We start from the raw sequence: 18,009 nt of genomic DNA on the forward strand, positions 1-18,009 counted from the left end.
TAAATTTTTGAGACTTGTCTCGCTGCCTTAATAGATGTTCAGTATCCTCCATTGTGATGCCACATCATCATTCTTTCTAAAATACATACTTGAGAGGGTTTTTAAAAAAACCTGAAATGAGCTGAAGTTTTAGATGCCTGTTCTGCTACTTTTTAGAGAAAACATTAAAGAATATTTGGTTTAAACAGTAGCTAGAAGTAAATAAATGAAATAGTTTAATCTGGGAAATAAAATACTTTACATATTTCAATATATTTCTGTTCTTTAATGCTTTATTAGGGGTTTTATAAAAGTTCAGCATTTTGAAACTACTGCTGATATATGTTAGGTGCTGTAAACAGCCCAGAGTATTTTCCAAATGAGATGGACAGCAAATAAATTAAATACTTAAATAAATAAATGTTCTGCTCAATACATTGAAAATTAAATTATTGATCTTCAGATTTTATTAGTCAAATTGAAATGTACTGAAATTTTTCAGCAGTGCTTGGTGGACTAGTTTTTTTTTCCAAATTAATGTCATAAGAGAAAGGGAAATTTGATTGTTTCTTTTCCCTATAGACAAATTTGCTTTTGCCCTTCTTATTTGGAGATGTCTTGAAATTCTTTATTGCATTTTTTTCATTTAATGCTATGCCCAATTTTGGCAAACAAGTTCGTAGGAATCATATTTTTCCGTACATTTTGAGATCATGAAAAGGGCACCCTCACAAAATAGTTATCATTGGTAGCTAATATACCTAATTACATGATATGTATATAATAGAAAGTTTTAGAAACGATTGAGCTAGAATTTTTATATTAAATAATTTTTATTTTCAAGAAAACGTCTGGATTATATGGTGCTTAGAAGCACTATTGGTCATTTGAGCTGTGCTTGAGGCTGATCTGAAGAGGTGATGATTCATCCCCTGAAAAAGTTATCCTTGGATCTAACAGTTCAGTACTGTACAACTTTTTTCTCCAGCCTTCTGTAGGGAAAGTTGTTGGGAAGGTATTAGGTGCACAGTTTAAGGTCCTTGGGAGAAGCAGATTATCTGGAGCCTTTTTAGTCAAGATTCACAGTGGATATGATGTCAAGATAGCATTGGTTGCACTGGTGGATGAGCTTTGGTGATATAGTCATCTTTGTCCTCCTGGATCTTTCAGCAGCTTTTGTTATTATTTACTGTATTCTTCTGGACTGCCTTAGAAGGTTAGAGTAGAGGAAAGCAGAATAGTGTGTTGCTGTGAGTCTCCTCCAGGGCCAGTTCCAGTCAGCATTGATTGGTAGGGGCAGATATTTCTTACATGGGTGCCTCAGAACTTTGTTTTCTCCCCACTCCTGTTTAATACTCAATGAAACTTGTGGGTGAGGTCATCCTCTGGATTTGGTTGAGGTTTGTTCAGCTTTAGCTCTCAATGGATAATGCCCTCTCTGAATAGAGTGGGTTATAGTTACAACTTAGGAGTCCTCCTGAATTCATGGCTCAGCTCAAAGAGCACCTGGCAGTCTTGGGGGGTGCGGAGTGGAAGCTTTAGCACAAATCCATTTTCTGCACCAGTTGTGTCCATTCATGGGCCAGAAGACTATGTTTGCTGACTCTCATGCTTTACTCACTTCTACATTGAATTATTGCCATGGGGTTGCATAGAACCTACCTTGAAAAATACTCTGAAGTTTCAGAGAATGCAGCTGTTCTGGGCAATGTTAATCCATGCTACATAGCTATTGCACAAACTGCATTGCATCCCACTATATGCCTAGGTGGAGTTCAAGATGCTGGTTGTTGCCTTTAAAGCCCTAGCTGACAAAGGACTAGGTTACTTGTGGGACTGCCTATTTCTGTGCATTTCACTCTGTTTCATCAGATCTGACAGGCTAGATATACTCTAGCTCCTTTCTATTAGACAATGTCATCTGGTGGGACCTGGGAGACATGCCTGCTCTTTGGAAAAACCACCTCCTTGAGATTAAGGTCTTCCAGAAGGCTTTGAGAGGTCCTGGCTATTCCTCCTGGTCTTCTAGAAGGTTTTGAAGACCTGGCTATTCCTCCAAGTACTGAGCTTGGATATCAGAGGAGGCCTATATAGGTATCGTTGTGTTATGAATACCGTTTGGGAATGGTATCTCAGTTACTGTATCATTACTATAGTCTTGCTTTTTGTTTGTTGCTGGAGATTTTATTAGGTAATTTTGTGGATTGTTGTTTGCTATCCAAAGTTGGATATGTAAAATGGGTAGCCCATATAAAGTTTCCAATAATAGTACTAGTAACAGTACTGTGTTTTTCCAAAAAGATGACCCAACTTAAAAAGAAGCCATATCACATTTTTGAGCGCATGCAATCAAATTAAGACCCACTCACAAAATTAGCCCTAATTAAGACCCTACCCAGGGTGCAGGGGGTGGGGGTGAGACCCGGGGTGCAGGGGGTGGGGTGAGACACAACGGTAAAAAATAAGCTAGGGTATGGTTGGGGGTGAAGGCCCCGGCTGCGGTGAAAGCGGGCGAGACACAACACAGCCCCAGAATAAGTGGGTGAGCAGCGGGCTCCTGCTGGATGGGGCTGTTAGTGCCGCCACCGCGAGGTGAGTCAGTAATTAGAGCTCTCCAAAAAGAAGGCCTAGCCAGTGTTTGGGGGTCAAAAGAAAATAAGACCGGGCCTTCTTTTTTGAGAAACATGGTAATAACAACAGAAAACACCAAAGAACATTTTAGAGAATACTTTATACCACCAGGCTTTGCAGTGTGTTATGATTAGGTAACTTGTGACATAAACCCTCACTTGGTTGTTTGCTAAATTATATCAATGCTTCCAAGTAAAAGTTTAAGTACTAATTAAAAAATTAGAATTTTTTAAACTCTAGAAGGTGGTTCAGGTAAAGTAATTCATTTAATTTAGGATTGTGTTTTTTTTAGAAAAGCTGCAATTGCTCTTGGAAGTCTCATCAATCCTGGCTGGCCTGGCCCTGCAGTGCAACACAAAACTACCATGGCCTGGGAAACCTCGGCCACCTGTCTGGCCCACCAGCACTTAGAACAGCAGGGGTACTGCAACTCCCCCCACTCATTTATCTCATCCCCATCTATATCTTTTTGACCACTCTGCACAGCAGCCTTTCAGCAGTTTCAGCCAGCCTCAACTTTCTCAACTTCAGCCCTAGTGCTGCTGCTGCTGCTCACAGCCAGCCATGCCAGCACCATTCTGCCAGCCCCCAATTGCTCCCACCACCCTGCACTTTACAGGACCTGTGTGCCCTGCTCAATTTCAGCTGTTTTTCTTCTGCTACTGAGAAATGAGCATCATTCTCCATTCTTCTGTAGAAAGGCTCTTCTGCAAGTCGAACAATTTATGTGCACTGCTGGGCCTTGTAACTGGCTGAAGTATCCCAGGTCTGGTGGGGCAGGGAGTAAGCCGAGGCTCAGGGCTGTGACAGGTTTCTGCATGCCAGTGGGCCCTGTAGCTTGTGCTGGGCCTCCCAGGGTCCTCCCCACACCCTCAGGCACCTCCATGCTTTGCTTAAGGATTCAATTCCAGCATTCCTGGTTGATGTCATTTATGGGAATCTGGCAGGGAATGTCAGAAATCATGATCTCATGACCATAGTATAATTATGAGCTGGGCACCAAGCCCCCACATCACAAACATGTGACCTTGGGATGCTGTGATAGCCAGAACTCTTGAGCTGTCATAAGCCCCCTTGTTCAACATTGTTGTAACTTTGAATGATTACTGAACAAATGGTCCTAACCCAAGGACTATCTGTACTGTGAAGTCATTTCAGTACTGTAATTTCAAACTGCAATAGATCTACAGTAACATAAACGAAATAATGTGGTATCTTGTATAATAATTACTATATAAATATATAGTAATTGTTGCATACTTTTGAGAGTAGCTTGATTTAAAAAAATCTGGCTCCTTTTGAATTGTTTTCTAGTGCTTTTTCCAATTGTTTTCTAGTGCTTTTTCCAATTCATTCTCATTTCTCTAGGTTCTGGCTTGCTTGTGGCTGCCCAAGATGCTACTGAAGATGAAGAAGCGATAGAAGATACAGTAGTTGAGGATGAAGATGATGAAGCTGAAGTTGAAGAAGACGAACCCACAGAATTGGTATGGCTACAACATTTTTTAAATTTCATGCTGATGTTTCCTATCAGCACTATTTGAACAATGGATAGGTTACAATTGTGATGTTTGTGGGCCGCAACTGAAATAGAATATACTGTATACTAAGTAGTTTCCCTAGCTGAAATATGTCACTTAGTTATTAAGAAGCATTATGCAGCTATAGTGAGACAAATGTAATTATATATATAATGCCAAATGTTATAATGTACTGAATCTAAATAAAAGTCTGATTTGATGAAACAGCATTAAATATGCTTTACAAGCTTAACTACTTGGGTTCAATTACTTTACAATGATTTCTGATACAGAGGTAGGCAGTACTCATAAAATTAATACCTCTTAATATAGTTAAATATAATTAACTTGATCCCATTTGGTTCAGGACATCAATACATTTTTTAGACCACTGGCTTCTCAATTTGGATTACAACTGAGTTTTAAGGAACTGCTCAATTAAATGCTAATATATTCAGTGATGAGCTAACTGCAGCAAATTTTCAGTTTTAACAATCTCGCCATCTTGTGTAGGAGTATCTGATCAATTTGTTAAATATATTTGACTTTGTTATAGTCTATGCCTGTTTCGTTACAAAATATGTACCTAGTACATCATCTAGGGCTAGGCCAAGGGTTTTCAAACATTCTCCAAAGAACCTGTTAAAAACAAAATTTCTCAGAATCTCTGATGACCAAGTAAAACACTGCCATTAAAAATTTTTGGGTAACCTTCCTTTGGTTTTCACCAAACCCAGTCATATTCTTGTGGAAATTTTGTGTTGTCCAGAACACAATTTGAAACACTCTGATCTAAATATCATTTTTGTAATTACCGTTTTTTCACAAAACCAAGTCCTCTCTGGATAATAAACCCAATCAGGCTTTTCAGTGCATGCGATAAAATACCCCCCCCCCCATAAGACATACACCAACTATTTACATGCATGCACAGCTAGTCCCACCATTTCCTCTGGTTGTTTGCCGCGCAAACAACATGTGAGGAGGCGAGGCCAGAGGGGGAGGGAAGGGGGGACATGCCTTCCCCTCCCTGTTCTTCGTGCCGGCCGAGTGGCCCAACATGTCCCACCCCACCCCAATGGCAGCAGCAGCCTGGCTGCTTCCCTTCCCCGCCATCTCTTTATCGAGAGGGGTGGCAGGTGGAGCAGGGGAGAATGTGTGGAGCGAGATGTGGCTCCCCTTGCTGTCTTTTCTCCCTGCCCTTGCCAGGCGTGGCATGGCTCCTACCCCTCACTTAGCCACCTGCCCCCTTTAGGGATGCAATTTGGGGGTGACAGGTGGGGCAGGCAAGAAGCGGGACGCAGGTCTTACCTTTCAAGCTCCGTCGCATTCCTCGCCGTTGTATCCATGGAAATTCGCTGAAAAAGAAAACCTTCTTGTGAGTTCGATAAGTTTGATTGAACTCGCAAGAAGGTTGGTTTTTCTTACAACATGTTTCCCTGGACATAACGGCAAGGAATGCAATGGAGCTGGAAAGGTAAGATGCATGTCCCGCTTCTCACCCATCCTACCTGCCACCCCCAAATTGCATCCCTAAAGGGGGCAGGTGGCTAAGCAAGGCGCAGGAGCCCTGTCATGCCTGGTGAGGGGGGGAGAAGAGATGATAAGGGGAACCGCGTCTCGCTCCACGCGTCACGCTTCTCCCCCGCCCCACCTGCCACCCCTCTCAATAAAGAGATGGCGGGGAAAGGAAGCAGCTGTTGCCATTGGGGTGGGGTTGGACATGTTGGGCCGCTCGGCTGGTGTGAAGAACAGGGAGGGGAGGCAATGGCAGCGACGGGACATCCAGTCCCACACTCGCCGCCTCCTGCACCCCCAAAATAATAAGACCTCCCGATAATAAAGCCAAGAAAATATGACCCTGTCTTATTTTCGGGGAAACACAAAAACCCTAGGTTTGGCGGAAATTAATGTGTTTGTATACTGAAGTACTTTTATGTGGGAGTTTACAATAAAACTTACATATTCTGGCTATTCATTGCTTCACTGTTTCTCATAGGCTTTTCAAACATTATTTTATATTAGACAGAAGAGAAAGAGGAAGATGACCTATCAGGAGAACCTAAAGCATCACCTAATGCTGATACAACGATCTTGTTTGTGAAAGGAGAAGGTAAAACATACTTTGAATTCTACATCATGCCTGCTTATCTTACCTATTTTGTTTTTTAAAATTACACTTTAAAAATGAAACACTAAAAATTTTCATTCTCTCCCCCCCCTCCTCCCCCCCAGATTTTCCAGCAAACAACATTGTGAAATTTTTAGTAGGTTTCACTAATAAGGGTACAGAAGACTTCATCATAGAATCACTAGATGCTTCATTCCGGTACCCACAAGATTATCAGTTTTTTATTCAGAATTTCACTGCTCTTCCTCTGAACACTGTTGTTCCACCACAGAGACAAGCCACGTTTGAATATTCCTTCATTCCTGCAGAGCCTATGGGTGGCCGTCCCTTTGGACTGGTTATCAATTTGAATTACAAAGATCAAAATGTAAGTGAGGATATGGGATTTGGCTATCTGTAAGATAAAGATATTCATTTAGTATTGGTCTGTGTTTTTGTGGCAATGTCACCTGATATTAATGTAGAAATTGGTTGGCTAGGTAGTCTCTCTTAATCCTTGGGGAGCTGTGGTGCTAGTTCTGTTATCTTGTATAAAGATTTGCGCTGCTAGTTCTGCTATCATGTATTAGGATGATTTTTGAATGTTATAGATTATGACTTGTTTTGTAATACAAAATAATAGGACAATGCATTTCAAAATTCCATGTTTGCCTCATCCAGTAGCATCCATGTCAGTTTATCTTTATGCTTGCATATTTCATATCTTCTTTTGATCACTATGGAGGCATATTTTATTGAGAGTATTTACTGAATATTTATTGCTTCTTAGTTACAGTATTTTCCTCACCTGATCAGTATTCCAGTAAAAGGTTAATTGTTTTCTTAATCTTATCCAAAGCAATTTCTAAGTAACTGCTTTGGCTTGAAGAGAAAGACTGTTTTAAAAAGTCAAAATCTGAGTTATTAAGAGCTGCTATTATGATAAGACAATACTGTACACACCTGTAAGCCTCATTCAGCATTCAGCACTCTCTTCAGGCTAAAAAATACATCTCTAGAATTTGATAGTAAACTGCTAAATAATGTTCAGTCTTCCACTAAATTAAGAATGCTAAACATCTACTAAGGTCAGTGTAGTTATAAACCTATTCCATTCACCAAAAATAACTCTTGTATCTTGATATTTTGGGGAAATATTAAAATGATCTGAAAATCTCATCTTCTATAGTGATATGAGTAATTTTTTCATTTATTGAAACATTTGACAGCTGAAAAAATAACTTTAAAAGTTTGATTGCAAAAAGATTGGCAATCTCAAATAGTTAACAAATACCATTTATACATTGTATCTGTATCTGTCTGTCTGTCTCTCTCTCTATCCAAGTATAAATATAGGTGTATTTATACTATAAATATAGGTATACAGTTTATTTTGCAGAAAAACTAGAAACAAATGCAAGGAATAAACTTTTTTTTTCTGGAATCCTCTGTAACATTAGTGCCATCTGATGGCCTGAATCTAATAGCCTTTTTAATATGTTTCATTTTAGGGGAATTTCTTTCAAGATGCTGTTTTTAATCAAACAGTTACAATTATTGAAAAAGAAGATGGATTAGATGGTGAAACGTAAGATTAATTATTCTGCTAACTAATTTTTGTAATGGTGATAACCAGTCTTTTATAAAAGAACATACGTATTCATTTAGGTTTTGAAAAGGTTAAGATTTTCCTTGTTTTTTAATCACCAACCCTGGAGACAGAGAGAGAAAAAGCATCTTGCTATCACGAACACTAAGAAACTATATCATATTGTGCATCCTTCATTATTTGTATATTAAATCAAACACTGATTGCGATTAGCAGCTGGTTGTCTCACCAAGGTTATTTAGATAATGATATCATATATTAATTTATTATAGAATAATCCAGGCATTCCAAGTATAATTTGAACTTGTTGGACCTAAGAAGTGAATCAGGTCCTTAGGACTTTGAGTTCAACCACTTGCTCCTAAGATCCATGCTCCTCCTGTTTTGTGAAAGCAGTCCAGAGGGTATTATGTGAGTGAATTGTAACAATAGCTGATTTTTCTTCGAGTGAGTGGGTTGTTCCTCTTAAGGGGATCTTAGGTTGCCCCCTGCTCAGGAAGCCATTGCTTTATACACACAGACACACACACCCCTGATACGGGACAACTTTTGCCCAATACCCAACTTCCCCTTTTGGTGGAAGGTGATTAAAGAGATGGTTGTGCAACAGCTTCAGAGGACTGTGGATGAAATTGATTATCTAGATCCTTTTCAATAAGGTTTCAGACCTGGATATGGAACAGAAACAACATTGGTTGTACTTTTTGAATTATCTCTGGCACAGATAGGATGGTGATAGTGCATCCATCCTTAACTTATTTGACCTCTGGAGGCTTTTGATACTATTGACCATGGTATCCTGGTTTGATTCAGGATTGAGAATGGGCAGCACAACGTTAACCTGGTCGCCTCCTTTCTCCTGGTTAGTTGATTCTAGTTAGTATCTGATTAGGGAGAAAAGATCTTGCCTTCAGCCCCTTCTATATGGGGTTCCATAGGGGTTGGTGCTGTTTCTCTCCTATTCAACATTTACATGAGATAGCTGGACAAGCTCATCCATCACCACGGGGTGAAGTGTCATCAGAATGCTGATGCTATCCAATTGTTCATCTTTGCTCTTAGTGAATTAAGCGATGTTGTGGATGTCCTATCCCAGTGTTGGAGAATGAGGGTCTGGATGGGGAACAGGAGGCTTTAACTGAACCCTTGCAAGACTGAGTAGTTTTGGGTTCGTGGGCCTTCTGGTTCTAGGTCTATAGTATCTTTGGTGCTTGATGTGGCTGAATTGCCCCAAATAAATCCTGTGCACAATATGGGGTTCCTCTTGGACTCAAGACTGTTGCTTGAAGAGCAGGTAGTCGTGGCTTGGACGACCATTCATAACTTCATATTATGTGCCAGTTATATCCATTTCTGGATCAAGGGGCTTTATTCGTCACTCATGCTCTAGTCACCTTCTGATTGTACTACTGCAATTCACTCTACATTGGGCTGCCCCTGAAGAGAATCTGGAAACTTCAATTGGTGCAAAATGCAGCGGAGTGACTAGTTATGTGTATTTCTGATAGAGCACACATGACACCTCTGCTGGTTGGTTACCAATTTGCTTCCAGATCCAACACAGGGACCTTTAAAGCCCTATATTGCTATATGGCTCCAAGTTATTTGATGGATTTCCATCTGCCTGTCCTATCAAATCCAACATAATGGGTTTGTTATAGGTTCTGTCATTTAGGGAACTATATTTGGCAGTCTATAGGTTGGGCCTCTTTTGCTATGGCAGCCACATTGTGGAATTCGTTACAAAGAGATTAGGTCAATTTTGTCACCCCTGAGCTTTCAAAGGTTTCTTAAGACTTGGTTATGCCAGCATGCTTGAACCCAAGAAGACAGGTGAATATGTGAGGGGGATCCATTATTATTAATATCCCTTGGCTAATTTTCTCTTTTTTTGTTTTAGTTCTGATTTTATAGTTTTGTGTGGTCTTTTAATAATTATTATATAATAGGTTTTGGTAATAGTTCTTTTATTTTACTGTTTTATTGGATTGTTATATGCTACCAGGGTCACTTTCTGTAAGATGAGCAGCTATATACTGTACATTTGATTAATAAATGCATAAAATAAAAACATCTGGGGACAAATCCTTGGATTATTATGCATAGTTTTTATGACCGTCTAGAGGGTTTTTTAAAAAAAAATGTTTGCCTTAAAAAATCTTACTAGACTTTCTCATCTTTCTAAATAAGGATCTTTATGTATATGTTCCTGGCGGGACTTGGCCTACTTGTCATTGTTGGTCTACATCAATTGTTGGAATCTAGGAAGGTAAGTAGCTATTTTTAATTAGTCTTTCCCCTGACTATAGAATACTGCCATTGTTTCTTCTAAGCTGAGAGGATGGCTTCTAGCGTTATGTGGATTGGTGTAGGACCGTGAAATTTGTATGCCTTACTCCAGGGTCCCCAAGCTGTGGGCCACAGCCTCCTAGTGGGCTGTGAGGGGTTTGCAACTGGGCCGTGGAAATGGCCAGCAAGCGTGAGTGCACGTGCATGTGCGCATCCTCACTTGTGCGAAGCTCTCCCCCGCCCCTCAAATTCGCAAAGCTGGAAACATTGGAGAACTCTGCCTTATTCTAAATTCCATGGAAGAAATAGGAGGTCATCTGGCTTGCCAGTGCTTTTCTTAACAAATCTTTAAAAAATGTACATACAGGAAAATCAAGATAGGCTTAATTAAAGAGCTAATTGTATCTATGCTGCTCAGTCCTGAAAATACTGAAAAATTCAGTCAACACCTTTGAGTCTAAAAATTGACTACTAGAATTGTAACAATATTACAAGTTGAATATCTTCCACAGACATCAGTAATTTAATAACCACAGCATTTCAAAGGAGCCTTTCTATATTTGAAAGATATTTTAAATAATAAAAAAGATGATTAATAAAATAGCTATTGTAAAAGTGGATTTCTAATTAATATATCTGTTTTAATGATTAGATAATGCTTATTTTATTTATTGGGTATCATGCCCAAATAATTTAAGTCTTCTTTTGTGACTTTATAGATGATAATATTTTATTTATTACTTTTGTTTTTAATCCCCTCAGAGAAAAAGACCAGCTCAAAAAGTAGAGATGGGAACCTCTAATCAGAATGATGTTGACATGAGTTGGATTCCTCAAGAAACTTTAAATCAGATCAGTAAGTATCAAGGCAGGTTGTCTGTAGTAAATTTATTTACATTGTAAAAAAGTGTATCTCTCAGTGGAAAATTGACTTTTTCCAAATTGACTTTTTAAATACATTAGGCTGTTTTCAGTAAATTTATTTAATGGCAAGTGCAGTTAGACTATTGAAAAAATGCAACAGAATTTCCTGTTTTCCTCCCCTTTCCTTTCCTTTGTGTTTTGGAGATTTCCCTTCTGTCAAGAGCAGATTTAGAATATTAAGAGCCCATTAGTCAGAACAGCATCATTAGTGGCATTATGTCTATATCTGTAATTCCACGTCTATTGATGATGTTAAGTAGCCTCTATAGATTTGAGGACATTGTGGGATGTTAAATTTGCTATTTCTATTTAACTCAAAAATAAATTCAAATACATTACATTTTAAAAATTCTTATAAACTTTGTTAACATCTTGTTTTGTTTGTTTTTCTCTGCCTTCAGTGCAAAGTAGAAGAGGTGAGATACACTTTACTGGGTTGAGGCTTTTAAAATTTCACATAGAATTTGTTCCTGGTGATTGATTATATAATAACTGCATGCAGTAATAATACTAAAATTTGTTGGATTTCACCAGCTTTAATACAAACTTTTTGTAGGAGTATTAAATAAATCTTCTTATCCAATTAGAAGTTGAAATACTTTGACCTTAAAGTAGATCGTTCCCACTTCCAGTCTAAAGTTGGACTACTTTCAGCATGCTTGGAATATCCATCCCATTCTTTCGGCTTCAAAATTATTTCCATTCTGTTCATTCTAGAAGTTATATAATGTTATGAGATTTATTTCTTGTGTTTTTTTGAGCATGGCTATGAAACATGCTTGATATATGCCACTCCACTAATTTCTGATTACTTAGGTAAGCCTCTTGCTTATTTAAGATAGAATTATATTTGCCAGACCCATAGGTGCCTTTTCAAGAGGCAGTTGGACTTTCTTGTTTTTCTTTGAAGACATTTTGCTTCTCATCCAAGAAGCTTCTTCAGTTCTGAGCTGAAAAATCATCTTTGGGACAACCGTGACCTAGATGACTGAGAATCTCCATAGATATATTTGTCAGACTCGCACCAGAAATTAATATGATGAAGGAAAGGGCCAAGAAATATATAGGTTAATAACCCAGGGATGTAAAATATAAGGCTGAAATTATAGTCCACTACAATTTTTTTCTCAGCTGTATTAAAACTACACTCATTGAGATGTATCAATTACATCCAAACTATTTTGCTTTGGACAGTGTTGGATTTCTAACATTTTATCAGCAACTGCAACTGGCATTTTCAGAGGCACCTTGCTTATGTTGCTGGTGAGATATCAGGAAATTTGTTGTCTAGAACAGGGGTGTCAAACTCAAGGCCCAGGGGCCAGATCCGGCCCATGGAATGCTTAGAACTGGCCTATAGGGCGCCCTGGAAAAAGTGACGGACTGGGTGCCTCTGCCAGTGAAAATGGGCTCCCGAGCTCCGTTTTCGGCTGCAACGGTCTCCCAGCGAAAACAGAGCTCTCTTCTCACTGACAGAGGGTTGCAGGAGGTCATCGCAGCCAAAATGGAGCTCGGGAGCCCATTTTCACTGGCAAGCACTTGGGCCACCACAGGCGCCACTGACATGAGTGACATCGAACTGGCCACACACACATCCCCCCCCCCAGGTCAAACAACCTTGATGTGGCCCTCAATGAAATCGAATTTGATACCCCTGGTTTAGAACATGGTCACTAAACCTTGAAGTCTAACAGATATCAGTAAATGAAAGCCTACACCAGTATTTTATTTTGCTTTTCTCTGAAATTGTACATAGTAGGAAAATTGCATACTTCACTGGATAACAACCATGTTCTTTCTTTATTTGTATTTTAAAAAACAAATTGTATAGTTCAAAATGTTATCTTTACAGGTAGTTGTCAATTTACAACTACAATTTTTGCCTGGAATACATGGTTGTGACATTGTGGTCATTAGTTGAGTCACCATGTACCAGACTTGATTTTATGACTGTTTTTATGATGGTCATTAAGTAAGTCATTGTGTCTGTTAATGTGTGATTGTTAAATGTGTGATTGTTAAAGTGAATCACATGGTCATAAGTCTGAATTGGCTAATCCAGTGGGCATTTTTATTGGAAAACAGAAAATGGTAAAATACATTGCAAAATGTTAGATCTCTTTTCTAGAGGAGGTAAAGAAACTTAAAAATAAGTGCAGTATATCCCCTGAATAGATTGTTTTAAAATATAAAATATTTTAAAATAGACTGCTATATGCTTTCATTCAGTGCAAAGCTTATAAATGGTATGCATTAATAAAAGTATCTCTTAATGTAGTCTTTCATTTCTGAACTCTACATACTGTACTGTATTAGAATTTAAATGACAGAGAAGTTGTTATTTCTGCAGGGAAAGTAAAATGTATTGCTGTAAGACTTGCTGTTTCTTAAATAAAGTATAAGCTAACTAAAGGGATGATAGCTTAGTGAAGGTTTCACCAGCAATGCTCTTCACATGTATTTAATTACATTTCTTGTTCTGACAGAAGTGCTAAATTGTAGGAGTTGGAGGGCACCAATTTAGGGAAGGCTAGCTTAGTGATACTGGCAAAATAACAGAGGCAGGATTCCCTTATTTAACTTTCAAGTGCATTAATCAGAATCAGAAATCCCCTCTGTAATGTTTTATTTAGTTTGCTACAGTGTTTAATATATAATTTCCTAAAGAAAATTCAAGATTTTCTTTTTAAAAAACCTAAATAAAATCACTAACAATTTTCAGAAATTTTGTGGCATATTTAACATTATTATCTTACATTAATTCTATATTATGAAAGCAAAGGTCTTAGTGTGTAGAAATTTATTATGCATTTTGAAAGGAGATTATAGAAAATATTTAGGTTGATTGAACTTGGTATTTGTTTTTGTTACGGCTAGTATGTGGGCAATTAACACAGAAGAAAAATCTCTAATGCTGCATTAATTGGTGCAAACATCGAATAATTGGTTGCTCCCAGAACTAAATTAATTAGCACGGCATTGTTAGAATCCTAACAAGCAGTGATTAAGTTGATGATGTGGCTAGGCAAAATACTGGGTAATAGATATGATAGGATTGTAAAAATCAACAGAATGCAATGGAGAGTCAAAGTAGGTTTGAAGCAATTTGGTTCTGGGAGTTAACAGATGGAATAAGATTGCTACTTCTGCAGTATGCATCAGCTTCAGCTTTATCAGAAAAAGACTGCTATCATATTTAGTCAGCATGATTTATTCTGCTAATTACTGATTATTACAGCACTGAATTGCCAACTAATTGTGGCTAAATAAACAAAAATACAAAATTATAAGCTGATTGGTTGCATTCAGACTTCTGTTCAAAATGTCATGTGGGTTCTTGAATATTGTCCCAAAGGTGCTTTTTCAAGAGGCATCTAGACTTTCTGTTTTTTCTTTGAAGACATTTCACTTCTCAGAGCTTTCAGCTCAGAGCTGAAGAAGCTTCTTGGATGAAAAGTGAAACATCTTCAAAGAAAAACCAGAAAGTCCAGTTGCCTCTTGAAAAACAACCTTTGGGACAACCATAACCTGGATGACTGAGAATCTCTATAGACTCCTTGAATATTAATTTGGCTTTTCAAAAAAAAGTGTAATAAGTTAGTGTAAATTTTGTTTACTCCAAGTGACTAACATATTTTGCTGTATTATAGCATCCTTTCTATTTAGTGCAAAGTATAGATAGGATATTCTCAAACATGTAAATATGAAGATTATTTTTAGAACTGGCTGCCCTGAGCTACAGAAGAAAATAGGGCATCATGCATTCTTCTTCCTTATAGCCACTTACCATAGAGTGCATTAATCCTGTTGAAGGTAGAGGAAATGAATTGGGCAAAAAGACTCAACTCCATGCTGTCCCATTTCCAGACCAGAGCAAGCACTGGATATCTGGTTTTAGGTATATTATTTTAGGTACATATCAGATAGCAGTTGCATGTTCCTAACTAGCGCATACCATATTTTTGAGTGTGATGTTTGCATAATAATTTTTTAAATAAATACTGTATCTTTTGTCTGCCAAAGAATGTTTCTTTAAGACATGGTGTTAAGTAAGGGCTGTTCATTTTTTTAAAAAACTACAGATAAAGCTTCCCCAAGACGGTTGCCACGCAAGAGGACACAGAAAAGATCAGTGGGCTCCGACGAGTAAATTTTATTAGCCCAGTCAACCTTTACTAACCCAGCCATCAAAACCCTCCCTAGTGTTTGGCTTGAATTGGGAGTTGAAATATGCTGAAAGCCATATTGACTGAGGAGAATACTATGAAATATTTGGACTAAGCATTTAGTTGTGTTCAGAGAACATTGCTAAAAATGCACTTCAAGTTCCTTTAAAGAAACTTTTAATTGCAAATCATTGTGCTTTCTGAAACGTGCCTTCAGAGTCTCTTCATAATGCTGATTTGTCATTTGCATGCTTTTGTTTCTGATTCTTTGTCACAAATGAAAATGTCATTTCCCATCTTGTTCTAACTGTGTCCTGTTCTACAAGGTCTTTATGCATTTTCTTATGTAGTACTTGAGTCATTGATCTCACTCTTTGCTACATGTATGTAACTATTTTTAGTACGCATGTTGAATCTCTCATAAAGCACTGAATCACAGTTTTGTATTCTAAGGGCACAAGCAGGAGTAACTGCTGTTAGCAGTATTTTTTTAATGGCTGCTGATGTGATAAAGTGCACAGAATCTGAGATCCCAAATGTCCTTGCATATATGTCCAGTACTTTCTACAGCACCTGCAGTTCTGAAATTTGGGTTGTGTGCTCGTTTTTGACATCTGTCTTCTTTTGATTGCAATATAACTGTGCATTTGTAAATGTTGGAAATATTACTTCAGTCAAGTGTTTGACCAGGTGAGTTTTAAATGCTAGTTCAAATTGTTTAAAATGGAGCCTCATCAGTATAAATTCAGGGATTCTCCCACCATTCAGAAACACAATCATGGATAACAAAGTCTGTCAAATTTCATAGATAAAGCTGGATATAAGGTTTGACATACATGAAAGTTTCTTTGGATAACAACTTGTAAACCATTCAGCAGAATTGTGTTCTTCTGTTTCCCATATTTGATTGTATATGAAAAAAGTTTTGAAATGACAGTAAAAATGTAACTTACATTTTATTTTTGTATTTTGTGGTGCGTCTTCTCTTTTGAAGTCTTAATTTCCAGTTAGCTTGAGTATTTGAGAATCAGAAGCTATATTAATTCCATAACTTATATTGTTTAATTTTGATCACCTTGGTCTGTAATAACATGAATACTGCTAAAATATAATATTAACACCAATACAATTCAGTACCTAAAAGTAGGATAGAAGATTAGAAGCAGTATTAAAGCAATGTGTTAATTCCTAATATAATGGTACCTCAGTACTCATCATAAATTGGTTCTAGGAGGTATGATTGGTACCAAAAACAATGAGTATCTAAACATTTTTTTCCATAAGGAATAATATAGTGATTCACAAGGCAGCTGACACTGACAAGTTCTTGCTTGTGCATTGAGTACCAAACGAAACGAGTACCGGGATGTTCACATCAAAATGCATTGAGTACCAAATTTGATAAGTTTCAAAACAGTTGAATACCAAAGTCCCATTGTATTTGATTCTTTTAACCTTGGCCATGAAGCAAATCAAGCAAGAAAGAAAGCAAGCAAGGATTCAGGATATGACACTGAGACCTAATACGTTTGTATTATCTTCTCAGAAGATACTTCAGGAACTCAACTGAATCTTGGAAAACTAAGTTATTTCATCATTTACATAAAATAACCCCTGGCTATCCCTATTTTACTCTTCTCTGAAGAGGTGCTTACTTTAAAACTAATAATTTGTATTGCTCAGTGTTCCATTTAGCAATATATTTTCTCTATCCCTCAGAGAAATTTACTGAATGGACTTATGATCATGAAGGTTTCATTTTAAATATATATTATCAAAATGCTTCTAATTATTAGAATAATTATCTGTATTAATAAAACTGTTCACCATGCATAGTAAATAAGATGAACTAAGGATTATTGAACACAGATGACAGTTCTATCAAATTAGTAGTTTTCGCAGAGGTGGAGAGATGTGTTTATCATTCTCTATTGCTAGCAAGGAAGTGGTAAGGCAAATACAGGAACGAGAGAGCTCTCCTGACTAGAAACTATGCATTGTCCATCTCTGAAATAATTACTCGTGAAGGAATAGGACAACATATTTTCAAGTTCCTTTTTGGTGAAAAAACTGAATTTGTAAGATAGTTTTCTGTATTAAAAATAGTTATTATTAACCACACTAAAATGTAGAATTATTTATTTCTCCATTAGTAGAAAGCTTTTGTGGACTATAATAACAAAATTACGTGTCCAGAATTTTGCAAGATTGTCGGTAAGAAGATCCCACTCAAATTTAATTGAGTGCACATTGCACTAAGCTGAATTGTGGTTCATTTGTTTTTGCATTAATATGATCTGTCAATTCACTCTAAGCTGATAATAATCTAGTCTAGGTCTGGGTGACATTTTGATACTTGGGACAGCAATTTAGTCAAGCATGTATGTGAAGTGGATGAAAGTGTGGCATATGGACAGTGTCTTGTTTTACAGGTTTTTTAAAAAATCTATATGAGGTCTACACATTTATATGAAATTTTGCTGCTTTTCTTTTCAAAAAGGATAAACTAGGCTGTCACTTATCCTGGACAGAAGGGATTGAATGTTTTAGTCTCATTAAAATCAAATCAACTGTCCCATTAGTCTAATTAAAATCAACATATTTATTGATTTTAATGCAACTTAATCTGGATTTATACAAATCTACTTTAAACAATCTTGTTTGTCAAATTCTTCTTGCTGTTTTAGCAGTGTTTCTGCAGTTGAAAGCATCAGGCAAAAATCATAATACATTAGTTAATTTGTTATTATACCAGAGTGAACTATTAAGCATAGTTTGAAA

The 18,009-nt window shown here is 37.4% G+C and overlaps 1 protein-coding gene across 1 annotated transcript in view; it reads left to right on the forward strand.

The window, feature by feature from the left end:
* SSR1 (signal sequence receptor subunit 1) overlaps nucleotides 1–16,182 on the forward strand; it is a 23,474-nt gene extending 7,292 nt beyond the window's left edge. The window contains exons 2-8 of the mRNA XM_058175890.1: nucleotides 3,979–4,097; nucleotides 6,156–6,243; nucleotides 6,366–6,628; nucleotides 7,752–7,828; nucleotides 10,040–10,118; nucleotides 10,901–10,994; nucleotides 15,145–16,182. Coding sequence (XP_058031873.1) covers nucleotides 3,979–4,097; nucleotides 6,156–6,243; nucleotides 6,366–6,628; nucleotides 7,752–7,828; nucleotides 10,040–10,118; nucleotides 10,901–10,994; nucleotides 15,145–15,212 — 788 coding nt within the window. The 3' untranslated portion in view covers nucleotides 15,213–16,182. The remainder of the gene's footprint in view (nucleotides 1–3,978; nucleotides 4,098–6,155; nucleotides 6,244–6,365; nucleotides 6,629–7,751; nucleotides 7,829–10,039; nucleotides 10,119–10,900; nucleotides 10,995–15,144) is intronic.
* Nucleotides 16,183–18,009: the final 1,827 nt, after the last annotated feature.

The sequence above is a fragment of the Ahaetulla prasina genome, chromosome 3 (assembly GCF_028640845.1).
Source record: "Ahaetulla prasina isolate Xishuangbanna chromosome 3, ASM2864084v1, whole genome shotgun sequence".
In the NCBI taxonomy this organism is placed as follows: domain Eukaryota; kingdom Metazoa; phylum Chordata; class Lepidosauria; order Squamata; family Colubridae; genus Ahaetulla; species Ahaetulla prasina.